This window comes from Patella vulgata, chromosome 7 (assembly GCF_932274485.2).
Source record: "Patella vulgata chromosome 7, xgPatVulg1.2, whole genome shotgun sequence".
In the NCBI taxonomy this organism is placed as follows: Eukaryota; Metazoa; Mollusca; class Gastropoda; family Patellidae; genus Patella; species Patella vulgata.
The window spans coordinates 27,486,700-27,514,065 of record NC_065885.2 but is presented as its reverse complement, the minus strand read 5'-3'; the positions used below and the strand labels follow the sequence as shown (position 1 = coordinate 27,514,065).

Below are 27,366 nucleotides of genomic sequence, written 5' to 3'. Positions count from 1 at the left end.
TAAATAGACGAACTGGTGAAATTGAATGGTGGTCTGCCTCCTATATATGTAGTCAGTTATTGGACTTTATTTATTAGAAAATTAAAAGGCGTCATTACTTTTCACGTTTGTCATCCGTAGCTGCTATATAGAATATAAATTAATAATGAATGAAATGGTGGTTAATGGCACGCCAGCACCAACCGGGCTATATTACCAGATATAAAATATAAGCAGTAGTTAAAACAATGGAATAGTCCCTTTCCCTATCCAGCATGTGTTCTTATAAATGTAGAACTGCATTACAGCAACTGACCTCTGCCAACAATTTCTGATAGAAATGGAATTAAACTGCTAATTTGACCCTTTTTGCGTTCAATAAGATGTATAAACTATTTAAAACAGTTTTTAAATTTCAAATTGTTGTGAATACATAGTTGTTTAGCCAAAGTAAAACTGTTGTTATATTTTTAGGGAAAAGGACAGTTCGGATATTCGAATCTTTTAATCTGCGAAATATAGATTTCTTCCCCATAAGTAGGACGATAATTTGGACGTGTTTAGTATTTCCTGTAGAGGGTAACCTCCTCTAGGCAGTGTATTCCACCTCTAGGCAGTGTATTCCACCTCTAGGCAGTGTATTCCACAGTCGGTATGAAAATTATAAATGTTTATTTTAGGTGTGATCGTATTTGGTTCAGATCAGGAAGTGGGGGAGTTTATGAAAGCTGTAAAAAGAATGGACGCATCTGGAGCTTTTACATGGATAGGAAGTGACGGATGGGGTGCTAGAGGTCTGGCTTATAAAGGGAAAGAAAGCGAGGTAATCAATATTATGCTGTCATAAGCATAGCCATTTAGTTGAAATAATATAACACAATTCTAACAGCAGGAATAAAAATAAATATTATATTTTACTGCCATCCTTAAATTAAGAGCCATCTTGATGTTTTTATTATTATTATTATCATTTATATATATGTATCATATTTTGTTTAGTTTTTTCTGAAACTAGATATTTTTATCCGTCTAAATATCATAGTGTCTCCCTTGGTGTTTCTGATTTGGTCTGGAACACAGGCGATTGTAAAATGGAAAATCTCTTAACCTAAAGCTAAGGCTATAGTCTGTTACGTTCATATTTGTAAATAAGGGAGATAATTAAATTCAGGGGCAAATAACCCTTCCAAAACCTCTTCTCATTCGATCCGCAAATAGTATAGTCAAGAAACACTCTGTACTATGCACTGTATAATTTTCTCCAATAGTTCGGCAAGTATAATATCCTCTTTCGACTAAACCCGTGGAATTATGTTTCTCGTGGAAGCGGTCTTGGTAAAAGTACAGTGATCCTAGAGAATAGGTAAATAAAAGTGGTTAGTTGAACAGAGTTGGTTTGGAGAAAATTAAAAAAGGTTTCAGACGAGTTATTTGCCCCTGAATCTGATAACCTCCGCACATGAATATGAACGAGACTTTGGGCATACGAAAGCTCATCGTAATGTTTTTGAAAGAGAGTTTCCATTTTACAAGAGCCCGGAATCTTGAACACCAGCTATATTCTGCATGCACAAAATTAATTAATCTAACGAGCACAGCCTTCCTATTAGATCCTTGAACTCTAAGATTTCAATTGAGGTGGGGGATAAAATCAGCAAGATATATCGACGTCATAAATTTAAAAGCAAAATGATGGTTAGTGATCCTATGCAAAAAAGGTTATTTGGGTCATAAGTGACGTTTACGACCATTTACGACCGCAACCACTCTTCCACGACTTACTAAGGAGTTAAACCAAAAATGATATAAACTAAAGTCAGTAACCCATCACATTGTTCAAAGAAGTCCGCGATCTATTTTGATATGCATGTATTTTTCTACTCTTTAAGGTTGAAGGTGCCATAACCGTTCAGCCTTTAGCAGCAGAGGTTCCTGGTTTCAAAAACTACTTTATGAATCTGCGACCAGATACAAATAAACGTAACCCCTGGTTTATAGAATACTGGGAACATCATTTTAAATGTAAATATCCGGGGAGTTTGTGGACGCCACTTAATGAGGAATATAATTCAACATGTACCGGCAAGGAACGTGTAGATGAAAGTAACGGATTTGAACTGGAAGCTCAGTTACAGTTTGTTAGTGATGGAGTTTTAGCTTTTGCTTATGCCGCAAGGGTGAGATGCAATTATTTTTTTGTTTTATGATTGTCAGTAATGAGTTTTCGTTGGAGTGCCGATTTAAACTTTGTTTGCATTTTTTAAAGAGGGATTTTTTTATGTATAGCAGAGGTTCTCTGTATATTTCATAGACGATTTGCATACCGTAATTTCGATATATCTGTATATTTTAGACGCTTTGTGGTTACCATGTATATTCTAGTCGTTATTTTTTGCGTATTGTGTGCGTGTGTATTTTATGGGAATTTTCTTTATATATTTTGTAGAACATGCATCGAGATTTATGTGGAGGGAGATTCGGTTTATGTCCAGCCATGGATCCTATAGATGGAAATACGTTTCGAAGATATCTTCTTGATGTTAGTTTTAAAAGTAAGATATATCATATTTTTACATCTTTAAAAAATAATCTTCCCTGCATTGCAAAGACACTGCATAGAGCACGTAGAATGTTCGTGTAGTTATTTTCTATTTACACACTCACTAGACCCTTTATTCTGAATCGGGTGCTAGGGTGTTCAAGTTACTGATCAACCTGTAATGTGTTGTTTTAGCACGCGCACAGATGATAGAGAAAAAGTAGGTGTTCATAGATGAACACCCCAACATACCAACCGTTGATTGTGGAAAAAGACCATTCATTACTGATCAACCTGTTGTTTCAGCACGTGCACAGATGATCATTTGAGAAAAAGTAGGTGTTCATAGATGAGCACCCCAACATATCTACCCGATGATTGTGGACAATAGACCATACATTTTCATGCGTGCCCTGTATAAGAAATAACAAGAAACATCGTGCTAATTCAAAATGATAAATACATGTAGTTAACAATAAATAAATATTTTTTTAAGGTTTTGATGGAAATGACTTTATAGTTGGTGAAATAGTCACTTTAGCTAGAAAACCCATCCAATAGTAAGGAACAAATACACAAAACCCAGCAAACTGGGATAAATTTTTAAATAATTGAAAAATATTTCCTTTTGGGTGTCTATTTTAACTAATATACCATTACCACATGTTAATTTTTTCACCTTTTCATATGGTTAGTTTATTCTGTGGCTATAGCGAATCATGAATGTAAAATGTATTCCAGTCAATGCAGCATACCCCGTTCCCACCAAATTAATATTGCATTATATCTATTGGCTTGTTGTAGATTTTAACTAGGTTGTCAGGCAACGAAACATACGTCCACAGCAGCTAAGTCGGCTGAGCCGTCAACAAGGGTTGTCGCATTTTTTTTTTTTTCACTTTTTCATATGGTTAGTTTATTCTGTGGCTAGCGAATCATGAATGTAAAATGTATTCCAGTCAATGCAGCATACCCCGTTCCCACCACATTAATATTGCATTATCTATTGGCTTGTTGTAGATTTTAACTAGGTTGTCAGGCAACGAAACATACGTCCACAGCAGCTTAGTCGGCCGAGCTGTCAACAAGGGTTGTCGCATTTTTATTTTTTTTGTCAGTAATGAAAACATTTATAGCACATTAAAACGAGTAAAAATCAATTTAAGTATTTATCAGAAAATTCAGAAATCATTAGAATTTGTTTGGCGTCTAGCTCTGCCCAATACTAACGTTCAGTATACAAAACATTTAATATCAATGGCGATAACTCTGGAAGTAATTATCGGCAATAATTGAAAATCAATAAGGTAATTCGTCTCATGACCTTAACTGTGATAAATTTAAAGTCAGTCGCAGATTAACTTTAGCCTGTAGAGCGTGGATGGCGGACAGACACACGAAGTCGACGACAACATATGACCACATTTCAAGTGTCGAAAACTTGAAATCAACAAATAGGCTTAAAATACATTTATACGTATACCAATTCAAATTTCTTAAAATTATGTTTCAAAAACCTGACTTTGGACATGATCTGATTTGTATACATCGTAAATAAACAAGTATAAACTTGCTATATTCAGATTATTGCCCCATCCTCCCCCCAACACACAAACATCTTCTGAGTAAACAATACATGACGTATAATTAATTAATGTATTTTTGCATGTTATAGATGAATTGGAAAACCGATTTTGGGTGATAAAGGGCCTGTGATAAAATTGCGTCTATGTAGTAGCCGTCCATTTTCAATCACTCATGCAACGTCTTACACAGTCCCGTGTGTAAGCCAGTTACTGACCTCGACCTCGGGGTCAAGAGCTCGGGTGTATATCTAACTTGAACGCATCTGTATCAGTCGATAGATCCTTACAGATGTGCCAAAGGGAATTTGATTAGTTCTGTGTCACCCACTATTTAGTGACGGTTGTATGTGTTACTGTTCGGCATAGGCGGCCTAGAGTGGAAGGACCGGGCGGCATGAACAGGAGAATACAGATATCCTTGTAATATCTGACACATTTTTAACCTCTAGTGCCTTAAAGCTACAATTACAAATTTTTAAGTTATATTTTGAAAATTAATTATAATAAAGCCTTAAAATAGATGGTATCCATAAACAGTCCTACCTTGTTAAATAATAATCCTATTAATCCTATAATTCACTATTGCCAGCTAAGAAATTGGCAAAAATATCATTTTCAACTTCAAATTCGAACGTTTGAATATGGCTAGTCCATGTAGTCAATAGGAAAGCAAGGGAGGTAATTGTGTTATTATTTCCTGTGTCAATGATTTTTAAGGGTGGGAAATAATGCCTATGATCGTATAATAGTGATTTGACAACCTATTGAGCAAAATACATAGAAATAATTATGTTTTGACTTTCTTAGAAAATTTGGAATTCTCGCTTTAAGTCTACCGCCATCACACACACACATACAAAATACATATAACTTGCACATTCCTAAACTCACATGGCAAAAAAAGTTGTTTGAAATTGAAGGCGGGGTTGGGATTGTATATTTTGTTAATCTGAATTGGTATAATTTAATTTTTATTTGAAACAAGTTATTATAAATATTGATTTATGGACACTTAGCTTTATTTTGAAGTATGATGCTTTAGTTTAATGTCTGCTGAATTCAAAGCAATTTGTCAGTTGGTACAATGACAATAATTGAACGGAGCGTAAATTAACGCATTTTCTTCGACCTGTGGGGACAATGAATCGCTGTAATATACTCCAATCTATTATCTGTTTGGTTCTGTAGATGACAGTATATTTTGGTTGAGCGAATTTTTATGGTACCAATCAGCAGAGTTATTGCAATACGACGTAAAATGGACATAAAACAATACATTAGATTACACCGGCAAATTGGTTTCCTTCCTTTCCTAAATCATCAGTACATTAAGTCAATATCGTTGCGGATGTTTTTGAATAATATTTGGACCTTAACCTAAATACTATGCTAATAATAATTAAGGATTGCAGCAAAGAATGGAAACACCATATCCTCTGGGGCAAGATTCCAAATTATTATCCTTAGTACTAAAACAATTGAAGGGTTGCGAAAATTGATAGTTCATAAAATGTAGGCCAAATAAAAAATAAAAGTAAGTCAATTAGCCCTCGATTTTATGGAGAAGGTTGGATACATTCAAATTATCTTCTTATTTTTTTTTCCAACCTTACTTTTGTAAATGGGTGCTATAAGAGTGACAGTTTTAAAACCTTTATAAATCTCTAGACCTTTTATAATAACTATTTCATTACCACAGATATACCGTGCTGTTTAACTTTTATATTTGTACTGTTTTATATTTATAATGCATTGCAAAAACCATCTTCGCAAAACAATAAAATCCCATGTCACATTGTTGTTGCAAAACATTGTTTTTATTTATACTTGCGAAGACGATCAACTATTATCTTGCAAAAAAAGGTACCTTTAGCAAACAATAATATCATTTCTCGGAGTCAGGGCTTATTCACTTCATGGTGACTTTTGGCTATAATTGTTTTGAAACATCTAAACCCCCGAGACATACGTTTTTACAAACTAAACTGAAATCTGCTTTAATACATTTATGTCCATCACCTGAACATAATTTTATTTAACATCGCCTTTAAATGTTGTTATATTATATATTTATATTTATTTTCTGGCACTGCACAATTTATTTGATTTTATAGTCGCGCGTTGGGCAGCGAGTGCTTATTATTTAAAAAAAAATTAATATAATTTGCTATTAGGGGATTGATTATATGATGTCTATCGACTATTGTCTTGATTTTTTTTATGGTGCTTAATGGTTGTTTTTTTTGCATATATTCAAACTGTGTTATAGAATTAACAAGATGAGTATACTAGGACACAGATTATAAGAATAATGACCCATTCTGATCGGAAATGCCCCAAATCGCTATGTGTCGCCACCTACCCCTGCCCCATCCCCTGTAACAAACAAACCAGTGACGGAGTGTAATAATAATATCAGTTAAATTATCGCATTACATTAAATCGCCCCGATGCCAGAAAATAAAATGATTAAAATTCTTCAATTAATCCGTCTGTAAAGGTTAATGTGTACCATGTCGTTAATAAGCCATATAGAAACCTATACAAATACCCATTGACCTTATCGATTCCATATATATCAGCTTCTACATTGTGTTTGGAAAACGTTTTCAGAATATGTTCTATGTAATACTATGTTAGCGTTAGATTGACGAGTAACACGCCAACATTCGATCGAACTTTGAAGGATTTTAACAATCTCAATAGTTGAGCTTGAACGAATAAATAGAAATATGCTTGCTTGATTTAACATTTCACAATTGTATTTAGCCTTCAAACCAAGTCGTCTGTTTATATATCACACTGGAATCTATTGTTCGTTTATCTAAATAGATTCGTCTGTGGCCAGACTGTTGATGGTTTGATTGATATATATTTTTTAGTGTAAATTAGATGACTTTTCTAGATTTAGAATGTCTAGTATTTTCTATTGATTTAAATACTTCTTTATTTTCAATTGACAACTTCTATTATTATCTAATAATTATTTCAACTTTGTGACCTTATCAAAACCATTTAGTACGCGGGATCCATCTTAATCGTTTAGCACTATGGGCCTGAGTTTCCGCCATTAAATATTGGTGATTTTTTTTTCCAAAATGATTTATTTTATATAATACATCTCGGACTTATCGAAATCGATGACATGTCCAAATATATTAGTTCTATAATATAACAAATAAATCTTAATTATTTTAGTCAGACATATATTTCTCAAACTATTGAAAAACTTAACACCAATTAAAGCTCGTAGAAACTCAAGGATGACAGATGTCCTAACTTTATACCTATTGATTGTTATATGTAATTGATGCTGATATACCTGCCTCTAAAAACCATGAAAACCTACAAGTTTCCAACACAAGATGACGATCTTGTCGTGACTAACACACGATTAAATCTGCGACTGTGTGCGTGTTTGGAAAGGGGGGCGGGCATCAACGAACGTCGACACCAGTGCGCCCTCTATGATTTTTTTTATTCCCGAAACCCTCATTTAGTAGAAGAAATATAAACGATGAATTATAACTTTGACATTTTGTTTACCCTATTCAGGAACACTGGGAGGAAGCCCCTCCTGGAACTAGGATACAGGATTCTTAGAAATCTCGCCCATAAAGATTTAACCATTTTTATTCACTGGGATTCCTCCTTTAGAACCCGGTGATCCTGTAAACTCATCTACCCAAATATATAATATGAAAAAAAATGAAATTACAATTCGATATTTTAGTCTTGATATTAATAAATGTATATATATATTTATTTAATTATAAACGTGTAGAAAAGCAATCTATGTACATGTACCACTTTAATAATGGTCAGGAGTCAACATATAGAAAGTGACATATACATCAAAATTTAGCAATATATAACCTAAGACGATACAAGAAAGGGAACATTTTGACAATAAATCAATGTTAATGGATATATTTGCACGTTAATTAACCTTCAGTTCAAAAGTGCAGCAAATCTTCAACTTGAGACATCGATTAAAGCAGAACACATTAAAATCATATCCAAAAGACATTGAAAAGAGCAAGATGGCAAGCATGAATATTTCTACACTTGATATAATACCACTTTCCTTGACAATAGCTTAAAGTAGCCAAGTCTCTAACATAAATATCATCTAAAGTCTTCGACATTGAAAACACGAATTATTTGTCAATTTAAATCAACACTGATGTTGTGATCTTTCGGGGAAAAGATGGGCTTCTGATATAATATCCAATATTGAAGACAAAATAAACATTTTACAATTGGTACACGAATCGTGTACCATAATGCGTTTCAGTGTCATGTGAAACAAGCGACTTGACGAACGAGGCTAGACATATTTCACAAGTTATGTCAAACGGTGAAGCCATAATCTTATCTCGAGAGCATGCGCAATAAATACTATCGGTGTAGACTGGAATAACCAGATGCTAGAGGTTGCTATTCGATTGAGACTTCTGGCGTATTTCGCCGAACATAGCTGATTTGATATTAGAGTAAAATCGGAAACAATTGAATTTAAATCCGTTTATATACATACATGTTACATTATAATACCCATTTTTGTCAATTTCTAGGTTCTAAATATTAGTGATTTAGCTCCTTTAAGTAATAAACGTGGCCAACACGTTACGCTGTGGATTTTTAAATCTGATTAAAATACATAATACGTATCTATATTTCGTTTCTGCTTTATACTTTCGGTGGCCTTCACTAAGTGGTGTAATGAATGTAAGTAAATCGAAGTTCAGAACTATAAAAACGGAATGAAATGGGATTTGTCTGATTGTGGATTTTCGAACTGACCAATAATTACTTTATTCCTAACCTCATCCATATTCCTGAAGCAATTGCCCGAGAAATCCCTCTCTGACCATTGCTGTTTTGGCTCCTGATACTTGAGCTTTTGAGGGAATGTGTCTATTCTTCCCGTTCAATCAAATCTATCCCAAATACACCAATATGACAGCCCTTCGCTTTATCTGGGGTTTTCCCTAAAACTTCGGACAGTGATTTGAGGTATTAAAAACAGTGAAAGTATTGTTCGTCTCCAAACAGTATTGTTTACATTGTATCCGTTTTAATAACCTAGTTTGTCACGCAATTAGTTTTTCTGCAATATTCTGCTATGCACTGGTTAACTGGGCGTATTAAAATCGTGAGTCATGACGTAACGTTATGTAAACATAATATTTGGTCCTCTGTTTGAAGCTCAGTTTAAAGCGTAATAATATTGTTATGCAGTTAGCTATTGGTTGTTAATCGGGATATTGGCCAGTCATAATTTGGAACAGAAATTTGCTTCCATTACAGCAGTGTTTAGTGGGATTAGTCCTAATCAAACGAAACACTGCGAGGGGTATGAACCTCATCCAGCTATCTCCGGATTCCCAGGATTCATCCCAATGTCAAAGAACCCCATGGGTTACGCAGTAATATGTACACTAAACCAAATTGCATTCTGGAAAGTTGGATTTTGATGTACGAGCTTACACCATGGTCTTGATGCATTTGATAAAAAAACTATTGCATTTTTTTTAACTCCATAAAAAATGTGAACTCGTACGAACAGCCTGTCTTGTGGTTATTGGAAGTCAGTATGCGGTTTGATTTATATATTTAAGGCTAATAGAAGTACGAGATCGTGTTGTGTTTATCTGTTATTCTAAATCCCTGAAAGCTTATTCCATGGTTTCACTAAGCACTAACGGAAATTTAAAGCTTCCAAGGGATGTTTGATAAGATTTAATAGCTACAAGACAAAGTATCATTGTTGCCTATTATAGACGCTCAAATCGACAAGGACAGTGATTGGTATTTGATTATTTACATTGGGTTTTGACGTAATGGGTTATGTTAATGGTTAAATATAGAAATTAGATTTGCTAAATCCTCGTAGTGCTGGTTTGTTTCTAGTCGAATGTTAAAGGTAAATGGTTGACTTTAGCAATTTAACATAAATAAATTGCGATATCGTGATCCAGGTTCCGAAATGATCTTTACGTTAACAAATCATTTATCAACCACATAAGAGTGCAAAGCAATTTAGTAATGGCTATTCTTTATTATTGGTCTTTTTTTCTTTCATTTGGCTCCCATGCAAACATTGGCGTGCGCGTAAAAGAACCCTTCAGCGTTGGAATTCGAAATAAAAAAAGGACATAGCGCCGATCCCCGGGCAAAACGTTAACTCTATATCATTTTATTATATTATATTTTTTTCATATAGAAAGTCTGTGTTCGGTTATTTCAGACAGGTGATATGGGAAAGAATGCGTCCACAACAAATCACATTTTGTGTAAAGTCTGTATGAAACTTTGTACTATAGTGGTAAAACACGTGTTCCACAGGAGCCACGGTATTGGCCGAGAGAGTTGGCTATACTATATACCGGAAAACACCGGAAAACTACCGGTATTTAGTGTTTTTCCGGTGATTTCCGGTAGTTTTCCGGTGTTTTTCGGTGTTTTCCGGTATATAGTATTGCCGAGAGAGTTCATCTGGATTTTCCGTCATGATTTCCCTTCGTTAGTGATGTAGAACGGAGGGCCTGACAACGTACAGTGCATAGTCGTTCGAGTGTGACGAAAAACCCAGATTTAGTGTACACACAGGCGTGCATGTATAAGAACCCTTGACAGTAGGCTGTAATACCGCTGTCCGGACAAAATTCCCCTCATAGCATGACGTTTGCCCATCTTTATTAGCCCAGCTGGAACAGAAACGTTTGAAGTTGGTCAATCTCGCACGAATTAGTATTTCACGCACGCGTAAGAAACGCAGGGGTGTATGACGTACTATTTTACGCATGCACTACGTACACGCTCATTTCTCTGTTGAAGATGCATTATTCAAGGTCTTACTTTAGGCCTTAAATGTTATATAATTATTATTAATTAGACATTATTAACTTGCCAAGACCATAATCAACTCGCGATGCCATCGGATACCTAGATTTTCAACAGATTTAAATACGATTTGCAGTTAATGATTTAATTTAAAAGTGGATAATCGAGACTTTGTTTATTATCGTAATAACGGTAGCAACGACAATCGTGACTACACTGTTCTGCAATTGACGATAACTCCGCTCAGAATGGAGTTATCTAACTGAAATTTTCAACATATTCCCTTTTCATTATCTATGTTTAACTATTATAGCGAGAACTGTCAACTCTTTATCTAAATTATGCATAATGCATCTTTAATGACGTTTATAAAACGTATGTTATGGTGCCCATAGAATCGTAATCAGATTTAAAGCCACGGAATGTAAATATATATCCATATATTTTTTTAAATTTTACAGGCATGAATGGGCAAGATTTTCAGTTTTTACCAAATGGAGATGGGCCATCACGTTATCGGATATTGAATTTTAGACAGACTTCTCCCGGAGAATATGAATGGGCTACAATCGGATTCTTTAGAGATGGAAACCTTACTATAGTATGTTTTTGTTTATCACCTTAACGTTAACTGTAGAGTGGGCAGAGGTGCTGAAAAGTATTAAATCTATTATGTCTTTAAAGGTGGTGTTAGAAATTAATACCATGTCCGATGACATACCATTTTCGGTATAGTCCTGTGCTGTTTAATTATTATTTAAAACGCTTATATAAACTGTAATTACTGATAATGGAATTTACAGTTATGAGCACAGAAAAGGGTTTCTTTATAATAGTTGTAACTTTAATGTATTGCAAGACATAGATATGGTCTTCTATTATAATAATCTGTTTTATATTTAGTACAACAGAGTCACCATGAAGCCCGTAATTTTAATGACTCATAATGAAAAGAGTTTCAGAATTGTAGTTTCAATTGTAGTTAACCAAACAAGTAAAAGGTTAAAAGACTTGAGCACCGTTAATTCATTATTTGCATATAATACATCTTTCAATGCTTCACCTATAGGCTAAAGATATATACTCTTATATTTTGAAAATCCTTTTTTTTCAGTCATCCCCACCTATATTTCGTATTGACCAACCACTTCACCCTAGATCAGTATGTTCTAGACCATGTACCAATATACAAGCTATAATAGGACATGACCCATGTTGTTGGACGTGTAAAGACTGCTCAACATTTGAATATCTTCCCACCAGAAATGCCTGTATTGCTTGTCCTATGGGTACCATAGCAGCATTGGACAAAAGTTTTTGTGTTCTAATTCCTCAGAAGTACCTTCGCTACAACGATGGAATTTCTGTCAGTGCTATGGGACTTTCATCGCTTGGGATTATAATTACCGTTTGGGTAGCTATCGTATTTTATCGTCACAGAGAAACGCCCGTTGTGAAGGCATCGGGGAGAGAGCTGAGCTTCGTTCTACTTGGGGGAATATTTATGTGTTATTCAATGACGTTCGTGTTAGTTTCTAAACCTATGACGCTGACTTGTGGTGCTCAAAAAATTGGAATCGGATTGTGTTTTTCGGTGTGTTATGCAGCAATTCTAACGAAAACAAATCGGATTTCTCGTATATTTCAGGCCGGAAGACGGACTACTAAACGACCCAAGTTTATTAGTCCCGAATCACAATTAGTAATATGTGGAGCATTAGTGGCCTGTCAGACAGTTATTAGTTTAATATGGATCTTAATTAGTCCCCCAGAAGCCGTTCCTTATTATTCTAACAGAGCTGACCATCAATTAGTGTGTTCTTCCGCCATTGGCAGTACTTATATGATAGGCTTTAGTTATCCTATATGCTTAGTGGTGATATGCACAATTTATGCAGTATTAACTAGAAAGATTCCAGAAGCTTTTAACGAATCTAAATATATCGGATTCACTATGTACACGACTTGTGTTATATGGCTAGCCTTTGTGGCTATCTATTTTAGCACTGCCCATAACATTGAAATTCGTATAGCAACTATGTGTTTTTCCATTAGTTTAAGTGCTACTGTGACATTAGCTTGTATGTTTACACCTAAAGTGCATATAATAATATTCCACCCAGAGAGAAATATTCGGCAATCGATGATGGTACCAAGACCAGCGTTTGGAAAGCAAAATTCCAGCTGTGTGCGAGTCGATTCTGGCACGCAATCAGATGGTAGGTATATATCAAAGTTAGTCTCTTTTTTTCAACAGAAAATTAAGATTTTATGCGAATCATGGAAATGTTGGTATCCTAAATGGCCCGAACCTTGATGATTAGCTTTTTCTCTTTCTATGGCGTTATGCATCTCGAAAATGGAAGTGTTGGTGTGTAACACAACTGTGTACTAAACTGTGCGCAAAACGGCACCAAAACATATAACTCTATTATGATGAAAAACTCAGGAACACATTGCTCTTCTAATCTTTTATTAAGCAGAATAATCTCGAATGCAATAGTTTATAGCAGCTTTGATATAACAAATACACAAGTAAAAAATTCAAACATCATTCGGTCTCCTTCAACCCACTCTAGCTAGATAGTCTAACCCCTGAAAATGCTACATACTGTCACCGAATGATCTCTGATTAGACTCCCACTCAGTGATTTTTTTATACCCCTGATTTCTGGGATGAGCGATTTAGTAGTTATTTGACTGGTTTAAATTATGCCAGAGATATGCATGGTATGTATGCCTAATTTGGTGACTGGCGAATCAAAGTGTGAATTTCCGTATATAGAGATAGACATGTTCATTTTCTTGCAACGTATTTCCTAATTTGATCAGCTAGATATATTGCGTCACTTGTAATACTTTTAGTAGAATTTTTGCTCGAGAAATAACATATTCGCATAATATGTGATATGTACTTAAAATACTTAAATCAACTTAGTCTGTAATTGACAGTTGACACATAAAAAAGAGTTATTTATCGAAAACATATGTCACTCATTTACCACCAGAATTACACGTGAGTGGAATTATTCTAATTGCATCATTTGATTTAAAGTAACCAATCATTTTGTTAATTACACAAGTTCAGGGCCATGATCACGCGTTATTGTGCATGATATTCACTTACCTTTAAAAGAAACCGGGGAACCCTGTAAGTCAGACTTGCATTAGATTCCAGAGATCGAGAGTACATCTGAGTTCCTAGACAGCCGAGAGGCTGGATAGGGTGGAGAAGTGGTTTTAGCTATATAGTATTGTAATTTGTGCTATGCTTGTATACCTGTATTCAGCTATATATATATATATAAAATATGTAGAAGCAAACTGTCGTATTGTTATTCCTGGTAAGACAGACGTCTTAAGAAACTGTGAGAAGTAAATACACAACGTGAAGCAGAAGTAAAGACAGCTAGAGACAAATTCTAGACGATCACAAGGCTACAGAAATATGTAGTAAGAAAAGATGCATGGGTTGTATGTAGGATGTGGCGACCGGTTTCCCATAGACGCTCTCCACGTCAGACAGAAGGCTCATGGTGCTACATATTCTATTTGGTGCACGTGACTAAGAGATCGAGTAACCTGGAAGAAGAATACATATTCTATTTGGTTGCCGTGACAGTTTCGACCTTTAGGGTAAGCAGAAAATTTGGAAGAAGATTAGAAGAAAAGAGAGTATGCATCACACGTTGGATGTGGGAAGTTCTCCCGGCATATTTTCCACATCTAACCAGTGACTGCATAGCACTGCATAGTCTTACATATTCGATTTGATGCCTTAACGCAGTTTCGACCTTTGAGGTAAGAAGTCACTTTAGAAGAAGAATACATATTTGAAGACGTTACGAAGAAAACCTGTACAATCCAGCAACAGAAAAATTCTGGTGGAAAAAATCTGGTGGAGATATTCCAAAAATTGGGTAAATACATTTTGTTTGGTAAATTAAATGTGTTAAATTTGTTTAAAGACCAAATAATATTAATTTAAAGTTAAAATCTGATTAGAATCTAAATATTTAAAATTTAACTGTAGGAAATACATTAGAGTCATTCATAAGTTTAGATTGATAGGTTTATTAAACAATATAATGTCACTGGCTATAGGTATCTATATTGCCAGGTTAACATGACCTGTAGTAAATTTGTAGTAAAATTAAAGTTAAAGAGAAAGTTTAGGGAGTAGGTTTTAAAAAAAAATGTTTTAATATAACTAAGGAATAATAAGGAAACGGAATAGGGAATAAAGTAAGGAACTAATGTCTCCGGATCGCAGTGGGAAGACGGCAGATCTAAGGATGACGTTTGTGAGTGATTAACTCTAGTTTCCTAGTTGGCCGTGGTTTCTACTGTGATTCGTTAATTTGTGTTTTTTGTTGTTTCGTATACTATATAATTTTAAGGCCCTTAGTCCAGGCCTTAGAGTTGTTGTAATTTAACTTTTGATTAAAAAGTTAGGTTATGTTGAAAATCCCATATGGTTCATCTAGGGATGTTGGTTATAGTTTTCCTGGGGAAAAACTAAAATCATTGGCTCGTTAAATTGTGAGATTATCGCAAAGTCATTAATATGAGTTTAATATGAGGTTAAAGTAAGAATACGACACTTTTTAGGAAAGTGGAGGAATACGGTAAATTTTGTCCGTATATAATTTTATGTAATTAAATTTTTGCTTTAGAAACGTAATATTAACGTTTAATATATACTGCTAATTGCTTTAAGCTGTCGACATGTACGCAAGGATTAGAATGTGTAATTTGACCTGAGGTCGAATCATTATAAACAATAGGCTCTAACACTGTGTTAAATTTGACGTGTGTAAAAGTCACGGATTGCATTAATATAATATATAGGATATAGTTAGGTATGTTCTAATTGTTTTGTTTATAGAATAAAGACTGGTGTTCCGAGGGAGTGAAGTGCACGTCACTTGCTTTGAACATGATTCTAAATAATGTTTATATACATGTAATACTAATGTGGAATAAGTAACCATGGGCTTGTTTCATGTATTGGTTTTTGACTAACATACAAAAGGGTGGATTATAATGATTAGGTCAAAAAGGTCACATTACTGACGGTGAAATATAAGATAACAATGTAGAAATTAAAAAAACATGAACGTAATTCTAAAATTGTCCATTACTGATCGAGTTAGGTCAAGAGGTCAAACTTAGTTTGAAGTTTTATAGTTAAAGGGACACATCAAAGTTTATTAATACTTAAATAAAGTTAATTTTAATTAAGAGTAAGATTTACAAATAATTTTTCGAAATAATAATGTTAGATTAATATGAAAATAAAGTTTTAATAATTTAGGAATAGTTAGTTCTTGGTCTGATGGCAATGACATGTTTGATTGACGGATAAAATGGTACAAACCAATCATACTTAGAAGAAAAAAAAAGGAAGTTTCAACTTGATACTATGGTAGCTGAAACAGACCAATACACATCCAAGAAAAAGAAATGGTTTACCAGTTTACCATATTGACATTTCCTGAGACAGAATTTAAAGTGAAACCTGAACTTTATAAACATTATGTGATGTGTTATAGTGTTTTGAAATTAGGACACTTGAAGATTTAAAAAAGACAATTTGTGTTTTCTGTGTTTAGGCTTAGTGGATTTTCATAGGATTTTACAGTGATGAACTTTTTTTGGAGAACTTTTGCATGCAACTTTTGATTTTTGATTTTTGATTATGTGTGTTTGTGTTTTCACAATTTTGTTATATAGTATAGTATCATTGATATTTGCCTGTTGCATGAATAATTATAGGGTTTAGCACATAGAAGTTTTTAAGAGTCTCCTACCTGTTCATTTAGCATAAATCTTGCAAGTGGGGGAGGTGATATATGTTGATTTTCTAGATTTCTGCTACATTTATGAATAGTTATATAATTCTACAGATGTTGGTATGGTTATTGTAAAGGATTCAAGGGATCTTTTACCCAATACCGAGCAAAAAGTCTTAAAGAAAGGGACAAATGTAATACTTTTAGTAGAATTTTTGCTTGAGAAATAACATATTCGCATAATATGTGATATGTACTTAAAATACTTAAATCAACTTAGTCTGTAATTGACAGTTGACACATAAAAAAGAGTTATTTATCGAAAACATATGTCACTCATTTACCACCAGAATTACACGTGAGTGGAATTATTCTAATTGCATCATTTGATTTAAAGTAACCAATCATTTTGTTAATTACACAAGTTCAGGGCCATGATCATGCGTTATTGTGCATGATATTCACTTACCTTTAAAAGAAACCGGGGAACCCTGCAAGTCAGACTTGCATTATATTCCAGAGATCGAGGGTACATCTGAGTTCCTAGACAGCCGAGAGGCTGGATAGGGTGGAGAAGTGGTTTTAGCTATATAGTATTGTAATTTGTGCTATGCTTGTATACCTGTATTCAGCTATATATATATATATATAAAATATGTAGAAGCAAACTGTCGCATTGTTATTCCTGGTAAGACAGACGTCTTAAGAAACTGTGAGAAGTAAATACACAACGTGAAGCAGAAGTAAAGACAGCTAGAGACAAATTCTAGACGATCACAAGGCTACAGAAATATGTAGTAAGAAAAGATGCATGGGTTGTATGTATATATATATATATATATATATATATATTTCCGTAGCATTATCTGATGTCCTATCTAACAAAACATGTTTACAAGTTAGAAACCAATATTAAGCCAGGTCCATAATATTGCTACAGGTTTCTCACATAATTTGAAACTTGCGGATTAGCTTTTCCCCTTTCTAGGACATTATGCATCTCTAAAATAAATTAGCATTAGAATACATGAGGTTCTAACTTAAACACGAATTAAAATTCAATACTGGTCCAATTCAATCAATATTGATGTTGTTGTCTTTGGGTGAACTTAGCCAATATTAAAGATACAATGAAGATTTCAAAATAAGTTCTCGACTTCGGGTTCTCTGTGATCTCGGGCGTCATATGTAATGAGAAGACTTGATGAACAAAACGCCATACAAGTCAATTCGGAAGTAATTAAAATGACTGACACACAAACGACAAAAGAATTGTAGGAATAACTATGCGTAAACGCGTGTCCTACAATTTGGACTGACCACATATTTAACCGAACATAACTGATTACAATAACATTGTTTAACTGAATGTAAATCAGTTTATATACATTCATTAATTAATAGGTGCTTTTCGACCCATTTTTTTTTTCATTTTAAAGTTCCAAGGAATAGAACTGCACGTCCTTTAAGTATCGGGATCAACTCAGGAATACAGTTGCGTACATCATTTTTTTATTCATAAGTGCCATAAACAGTTATATTTTCAAGTGAGGATCGATTTCTTTATATTTGTGAAATATTAAAAACTTGAAGCAATTTGAAAGACTAATGGTAATTTCTGTCGTTGTATCGTGTCATGCTGAAACAGCTTTGTGATCCATTATAATGCACTTGAAAATAAGAAGGGATTTAAAAAATAAAAGTAATTGTAAAATAAACCTACTTAATTTGATTATAACGGTAGAATGCTTAAAATTATTGACCGTGTTATAAAATATGCTGTTCTGGAAATACAGGTTAGAAACAGATAACAAAACAGCAGTGTTGCGACAAACCACCGTAAAAAAGACAATTTCTAAAAACTGTTGAATAACAGGATGTTATTATCAATAAAAAAACGAATGTAAAGTGGAATATATCGGGTTATAGCAAAATACACACACAGCATGATAGAAATATAATTTAAAAAATTGAATTGTATTTAATCATTTCTTAGTAAGGAAACATTTAAATTTTTGTATTTTCCAATTTGTATTATGGCATTATGTGCATACAAATTCGCCAAATTTTCGATTATACAACAAAGCGCATGTCACCGCGTGACATTTTCGGATACTAATCGCGATTTAAAGTTAGCATCACATATTATATTCGATCAAAAAGGTGAACAGCGTTGAAGTTCATGTATATATTTCTTAAGTATTTGACTGAACGAGACAAAAGCTCTTCTACATTAATGCATAAATCTTATTTAAATTATATTAAGGTGGAGGCTTGCCTGGTAAATATCCAATTGAAGTTTATTATGCTATTGATTGAATGCAGACATGGAATTCCCCTGTAACTCGTCGATAAATCACTCTTAAGGTTTTTATTTTATCGCATTACGTGTATATAAATCTAGTTACATTAAATGTTTTTTCTTATCAATTGCTGTGTGTGGAACATGAATTAAACTTGCATTGCATGGATCGCCGTGTAAATGGCAAGCGCAAGTCCTATTATAATGCAATTATTGACTGCGTTGCTGTCATGCGAATTTTGAAAGAGTAAATGTTGATGAAACTGTTGCCTAGAGGATTCTCCCTATAGATTTTATACAAACATGTTATAGTCGATATAAATAATAGAAATTGAGAAAAGCTTTGTATGTTAGAAGTCGTTAATCATATCTAATAGTTACCTGTCATCTTAACCAAATGATATTAATCTTAAATATTGAACGCTAAAATGATAAATTGGGAGAGAACATTTTTTAAAATAATAATGTGGATCAGTTTTTCTTCAAGCTGGATTCATTTTATAATTTATGTTTGACGAAATATATAAAAGTAGTTAGCTTAGAGCAGCGCTGTGAATGGAAACCTATTCCAGACGTCATATTGGATTCTTCAGTAATCGAATAACCCTAACCCTGACCATTCCAACACGGTAAGTGGGAATTTCCGTCCTCCCCATTCGACTTGAAAAAGGCACTCCCAACCAATAGTGCCTATTCATATTTCATAAGTTTAGTTTTATACCAGGAGTCTAGCTTTAATAGATTTTTTTAGCACCATAAGGCTACATCTAGGTAAAGAGCTAGTTGAGTGATCTCGGACGCATACATTACGACCTTTTCTTTTACTAGCCAATCGCAGCTTATTGTGCGATGTTTTTTCCACAAATTATCAAACTCCATCTAAATAGTCATTAGCAGTTTTCCACCATGACTATAAATATAATCAATAATATAGAACATTTAATTCAATATTACCTTGTACTAACATAATTATCGAAAATCCAAACACCGGCCCACAAAGAGTAAGATTGCGAAAGCCATCCGCTAAATCCCTTAAACACTTGGAATTGAAAGTTAAGACCTTTATATCACAGCAGATGATTTGCAATTTAGTCTTAACTTTAAAAGCATGCTATCTGATTTAAACATCACTGGTGTAATTGTATAATAATAAAGTCAAATCGAAAATAGTTATTTTAGCTATTGGTGATAATGCTCAAAAACGTAATGCTTCTCTAAATACACCGAAAAATAAAATATTGTGACGACAGTAGTTGTATTTAAAGGCTCAATACCACTCTTGTTGTAACTGAATAATATGTCCCAATCTTTATTCTGGTCAACAAATTTTACTATTTTACAATATTCCAATTAACTGATGATACAAAATTCATCTTAACACACCTAATTTAAAAAAATTGGAAAAATTCAACTAAATGATTTGAAAAGCTTGACGTAAAGCTTTTCAAATGTGACTTGGATTTAAAAATATTTTTGAACCCTTTGGACAAGTAAAATAGGATTTAATGGATAATTTACACAAGAGGTAGGACTCTAACACATCTAGTACTTAGAATAAGGCTATGTTTTATTTTCTGGAGCTGTCAAGCAAGCAAGAGTGTTATTGTCCCTTTAAGTAAGATGTTCTACAAATCACTAACCATATTATTAGACATGCAATACCATCTTAAAGGCTCAATACCACTCTTGTTGTAACCGAATAATATGTTCTAATCTTTATTCTGGTCAACAAATTATACTATTTTACAATATTCTAATACAAATTTCATCTTAACACACCTAATTTAAAAAATTGGAAAAATTCAACTAACACATCTAGTACTTAGAACAAGTCTATTTTTTTTATTTTCTGGAGCTGTCAAGCCAGCAAGAGCGTTATTGTCCATTTAAAGACTTAATTTAAAGACAACCACCGAGTTTCGTGTAAGTTCAAGAAATAATTATTTAAAACAAACATCCTGAGTGAAACATCTTATCTATTAAAAACGCCCAGGAAAATAAACAATAATAATTCTGTTTTTAAATTTTTCTGCTACCGTCTAATCGTGCAGATGGGACAAACAAACTTGTCGTGCACGTACAAGAACTCATGACAGTCGGAATTCAATTAAAGTTCCCTCCTATAGAACACTGCATTACGTATGCCCGTCTTCATTAGCCCGATCGGAGCTGAAAATAGGACGTTAAACCCGATTTTATTTATTCATTCTCACAGCACAAAACAGCATATTATGCCAAAGGCCGTCGAATACAGAAGTGCCGAAGCTGTCACAAATTAAAAGTTTAATTTATATCCTGTTAAATCGCCCTCCTATAGAACACTGCATTACGTATGCCCGTCTTCATTAGCCCGATCGGAGCTGAAAAAAAGGACGTTAAACCCGATTTTATTTATTCATTCTCACAGCACAAAACAGCATATTATGCCAAAGGCCGTCGAATACAGAAGTGCCGAACTGTCACAAATTAAAAGTTTAATTTATATCCTGTTAAATCGCCCCCGGGCTTTGGAATTGTGTAATAACGGAAAGGTTGTTCATTCGTCGCTGAGATTATTTCAGGACCTTTATCCCCTAAAAAGCCGATTAAATGTCGATGATGCAGAATGACATTTTATTTCATTTTGTTCAGTGGATCAAGTAAAAAACGTAATCCTCTTATTTATGGTGTAATTACATAAAACCAACACGATAACAGCAACACAGGTCTGATGATATTTGTTAGAGAGGAAAGATATGTAGATACGTCCTCCTCAAAAAATAGCAAATGGTCATAACAACTTGTTTTTGTCTGTAAAGTACGACTGCAAATCGGTGTTCAACTTTTGTTAGGGGTCATAAAAGAGTTTAAGTAAAAGATTTCCTGCTCATAAAGAATTTTCTCAAATATTTGAACAAGCTAAAAAGCTTAATAAGTCTGAGACCAATTTTGAATACAAAAACATTGCAGCGCATGTCAAAATTAATCACCAGCATATATCACGATTTAAATATCGTCTCTGATTTAAAGTGATATTGCCAATTTGCATTTTATTTTATATTAAAAGAGAACTGAGCAAAACAACCATTGGTTAAATTTTCCAGGGGTTGCTGCTCTAAACGTGTCACAATTAACGTGACTTCCTTTTGAAACTGACGGGAATTGTTCAAATGGTCGTGAATCACAAATATACTTGGATATATTGTTATTAGAACGGTTTAAGATCTGGATACGTCCAAGTTTTTATTGGGTAACGTTTTCGACAAATTCTTTTTAAAGCTTATAAACATATATACGAGGGGAAGTCGATAAGTTCATAGAAGTGAGTATTGATACACCCCTGAAGACATCATCGTTGATGTCATTATTGAGATAGGCCATCTGACGACAGTTTACAGACATCAACAACCCTCCCGATCATTTACTTAAGATTTACAGCCTGTTGAACTTGAACACAGGTAGCCTCCTGTAATCCCGAAAGATCTAAAACTGAGCATCGTGCGGTATTCAAGTTTCTCACGAAAGAATGGGTGAATGCGACCGAAAAACATAAACGTATGGCCAATGTGTATGGGAAGGAAGGCCCTCAATATTCTACTGTTGCGAAATGGTCAGCTGGGTTTAAGTGGGGTCACAGCTCCTTTGACGATGACCCACGGTCAGGAAGGCCTTTTGAAGCCATTACAGATGATATGGTTGACGGGTCTAGGGCTTAATCATGTCCGACCGTAGAATAAAGGTGGGCGAGATATCTTCAGAGTGTGGCATTTCTCATGGAAATATTTGCACCATAATTCACGAGCACTTGCACATGCCCAAGGTGTCTGCAAGATAGGTGCCACGAAACTTAAATGCACAAGATAGACACCAGAGAGTTGAATCCAGTCGTGAGCTCTTGGACATCTACAATGCTGATTACGATAACTTTCATGCCCGTCTGATTAGAGGGGATGAAACGTGGATTCACAAGAGTAGTATTGCACAGGCTGCACTTCAACAATGTGGCTTTGAACAACTTAACCATCCCCCCTACAGTCCAGATCTGGTCCCAAGCGACTTCTAACTGTTTCGCAATTTGAAATCACACTTGCGTGGTACAGGATTTGGCGATGATGATGAACTCAAGGCAGCTACTGAGGCGTGGCTGAGGGGCCAGTCAGACGACTTCTCAAAGACAAATGGGCAAAGTGCATCGAGGTCCAGGGAGATTATATTGAAAAATAAAATCAATATCACAACCATTGGCTTCTGTGAACTTCTATGAACTTATTGACTTCCCTCGTAGGTCACAACCTGTATATATACTACAGACAGAAGAATTATCTTCTGTTCGTGTATGTATCGTAGCCTGGCAGCCCATATTCCCATTCTTTAATTAAGGAATGCATCAGTCTGTATTATAATGTATATCATCATCTCCATTAACGCATGTACTCTTGAATGCCTGATTACAAGAAAGGGATGAAAAGACCGTCCTTTAAATAACCCATAATATGCACCTTGGTTCCAAAGTGCTTGCATGTTGTGTGCTTATTTATTTTTACTTTGTTTAATATCTCTTTTCTTTTAAAAGTGTACTCGACTTCTGACATTAACATCTCTTTGAAAACTGATGAAATGATACATTACGTTATCTATATAAATAAAATCAAAGATCTGTGTGTATGTTTGCCCATTACGCTTCGTCGCCGCGCACAACCCCCACATATGTGGTATCAAATTAACCAGCAAGGCCCCGTAAATGTTTTAGGCCATCGAATTTGGGTGCCAGGCGAATTTGGGCCTGGGCCCCGGGTGAATCTCGCTTCGTCACCGCGCTCCATCACCATATGTGGTATCAAATAAACCAACATAACCCCGCGAATGTTTTAGGCTATCGAATTTGCGGCGAATTGTGCCACGGGTGAATTTGGACCCGGGGCGAAGCCGGGTATCCAGCTAGTCTTGAATAATACCTTCTTCCCTAGGCTTACAATGTTAGATCTCCGGATTGAGCTTGAATATGGTGCTCAAAGCAAAATGTGAAACTTTAATCACGATGTCTGCCACAGGACGCACCCGTCTTATTGTTGACCCCAGTCATTACCAATACGTGGCATCAAATGTAATTATAATGTGTGCATATATATGTTATTGCATTCTAAACGTGAGTTGTCTTCCTTTTATCTTTTTCAGATTATGAGCTTACCCATCGTTTGAATTCGTCTGGATCATTTTGCAGTGCATACAGTCATAATTCTAGTGCTACACAAACATTTACATACAGTAATGGCAACAGTATCAGTACACAGACTTTAGACAGTATGGATAGAGAATTTGATTTAGATGACGTGGAGTTATAGATCCTGCTCAACGCCTTGTCATCTCCATCTTGGATGCATACAAACCGTGACAGACAATTTAAAGTACAGGATTAATGGCCAACTGTCCCGCATTCTAACTAAAAATAACATCGTGTTTGTCGCTTTGAACCATCTAACGCCAATGATAAAAACAACAGCAATAAAAATCGTTTACTATAGAAGTAAATGAATACTGTCATATAGCGAATTGGTTGATTTCGTTTTCTTGCATTTGTGTACATTAGTAAATATATACATGCAATTCAGTGAGAATGATCGCACGACGAGTTCTTGGGCATATGTGTTGCTGAATTCTATAGTAAGCGATTTCGTAACTGTTGCCGATAGTGTATTCTGCTTTTACACTTTTGTAAATGTTTTAGTTTTAAGCGTTTTGGATAGATATCAAAGGTTCAACCCCAGATACGACAAGAATAATTTGTGGGATAGCTAACCTTGCTAATCCATTACCTAATCTGCTCTAGACCACCAAACTTTAGTACATTCTGCGTTAGGCCGAAGGAAAATCGCGGGGAGGGAGGGGGGGGGTCTTTAGAGCTAGGCAAGTAGACGCGGCTAAACATTAAATCTGTGACAGTAGGTGATCGTCGTTACCATTCTCGAACCATTCTTTGGTAATTCGTAGAATATTTCTAGTGTCGCCAATTAACGACATGTACCAAAAATAATTGAGCTTTCTGAATGTGATCAATAATTTATATGGATCATCTAACCTACGTTATTCTGATGTAATCTAAAAGACTGAACATTTGTGGGTAGTGCTACATCAACTGTGGCGCATGTGATCTACTTTTCTTTTAAAGCGTGATTGAAAAGGTTGACAATGAAACTAGGTGTAGAAGTGTGTATATTGATGTTCACATAAACTAAATACCGCTACCCTCACAAAGTTCATCTTTCCCATTTCCCTTTTTGTTGCTAGCAAGGGAGCACAATCTTCATTAGAAATACCACAGATAATTGTTATACAACTTGCTTTTATACCCCCAGATCCACCTCCAACAGACCACGAGCACCCTGAGTACCATACTCATTCCGGCTACGACTAGCTGAATATACGACAGTTAGCTGAAAAGTTCTAAGCCTATTTGTAAAAGACCTGTACAAAGTCGATGATTTCCATTTATTTTTTACATAGTCCCCTTTGATGTGTATGCACCTTTGGCAACGATGGTTTATAATGATGAATCCAGGTCTCATCCATGGTTAAAAATCTGGCTAAAGCATTACCAGGATCTGTTTCAAACCGGTGCAGATTGTCGCGGGACATCAGGAATCTGACACGTTTCTGATCCGCATCAATAGATAGTACCCATCTTGCAGACACTTTTTGTCATTCTTAACCCAGGTTAGGAGCAGAACAGTAAGACGTTAAACTCCATTTCATTTCATTTCATTTCCTCTCATGAGAGATGCCTATAACACTGACAACATGTCGAGTGATCAATCGTCGATCAGCCACCACCTTGTAATCTCCCGGGTAAATGTTTTTTTGTTTTTCTTTTTGAAGGGTTGCTGTTAATGGCCTTCCAGGACGCGGGTCATCGTCAAAGCTCTCTCTGCCGCACTTAAATTCCACAACCCACCTATCGGTGTGTATCTGTTTTGGGGTTAGTCTTTGCAGTTGCGTCCAATTCTGGTGATTTCAATGGGTAGGTTCACAAGATGGTCTGGTACGAAGACAACAATAATATTACAGTTATAGTTCGTTTGCCTATATGATTTGTTCAATGATTGTACTTGTTGGTGGCCAAGGTTTGTTTCAACCCAATTGATCTATTATTTTCAGACATAGAAGTTTTCAGTCACCCCTCGTAACACTTTCACTACAACAACAGCTATCAATAACTGTATTTCTGTCTACGGTATGTTGCTTATAGCACAAGTGCTAAAGATATGCTTATTGTTAAGAATTTCAGAATCTTCCCCTCTTTAATATCTTTGCTTTTCTGCTTTTACGTCATATTTTCGCGGATTCTTCCAGAAATATATAATATATCACATTGATATACATAAAACAAATTGAATTGTTTATAGTGCCTTGTCAAACACAATCTAAAACCGAAGATAACTATTAAGTGTCTGGCATTTCTGAAGCAATTCCCTCAGTTAAGAACAGAAATTTGTTAATGGCATGCAAATTGATACTCTTTGAATGGCATTTGGTAATTGGAACATAGTCAAATAAACACCATTTATGGATAATAATTACTATGGTTTATTAGAATATGTAACAAACAGGTTTCACAGGTCGTTATCAAGCACATCAACACAAATAAATAGAAACTATACCAAGACTACAAGAGTCTGTTAATGTAAAACGAATCTGCATATAAACTGGGGAAGATTTTAAGTCAAGGGATAGTTTTTAAGTGACATATTTAACCAACGTTTCTATAAGGGCAGGGGCAGGGCTTATAGGATTTTTGAACATCAGCATGTACAAATGATTGTATATAACGATAGACATACATTAGGGGTGTATTGTATAAATTTATAAAACACAGAACAAATAATGATAATTTCTGTTAAACAAAATGTGGACATTATCGGGGAATGTTCCAAAAGAACACTAATTTGGTGTTGAGATATATGTATAATCATATATTAAAACGATTTTTGAACCAGGAACTGGTCGCTAACCGCTACTCGTCTTGTTCTTCTTCTTGAAGTCACTTTCTTCGAAAAAGCCTAAGGCTCCGTCATTTCAAGTCGTCCGATCGACATGGAAATTGGCATGTTTCTTCTTTGAACAATTCTGCATCGATTCGTTGAATTAGATTTTTGAATTTCATCCAACCACATGGTCAGTTCCTTGTCCATATTACGATCGTACTTGTTAGTTGTGTATTTTGCGGACATATATTGTACATATTTATACGTGGCAACACAATATCTATTGAAGATAATCTGTAATTCATCTTTGTATTTAACTATAGATATAAGATTTTGTAAGTATACATAAGTAATCCAA

General features: G+C 34.8%; 1 protein-coding gene across 1 annotated transcript; it reads left to right on the top strand.

Annotated features, from left to right (window-relative positions):
* Positions 1-1,883: 1,883 nt before the first annotated feature.
* Positions 1,884-27,366, top strand: LOC126828023 (metabotropic glutamate receptor). Its single transcript, XM_050557604.2, has 5 exons — positions 1,884-2,156; positions 2,426-2,531; positions 11,415-11,554; positions 12,068-13,172; positions 24,205-27,366. The coding sequence occupies exons 1-5, from the start codon at positions 1,932-1,934 to the stop codon at positions 24,369-24,371; spliced, it is 1,743 nt and encodes a 580-aa protein (XP_050413561.2). The 5' UTR covers positions 1,884-1,931; the 3' UTR covers positions 24,372-27,366.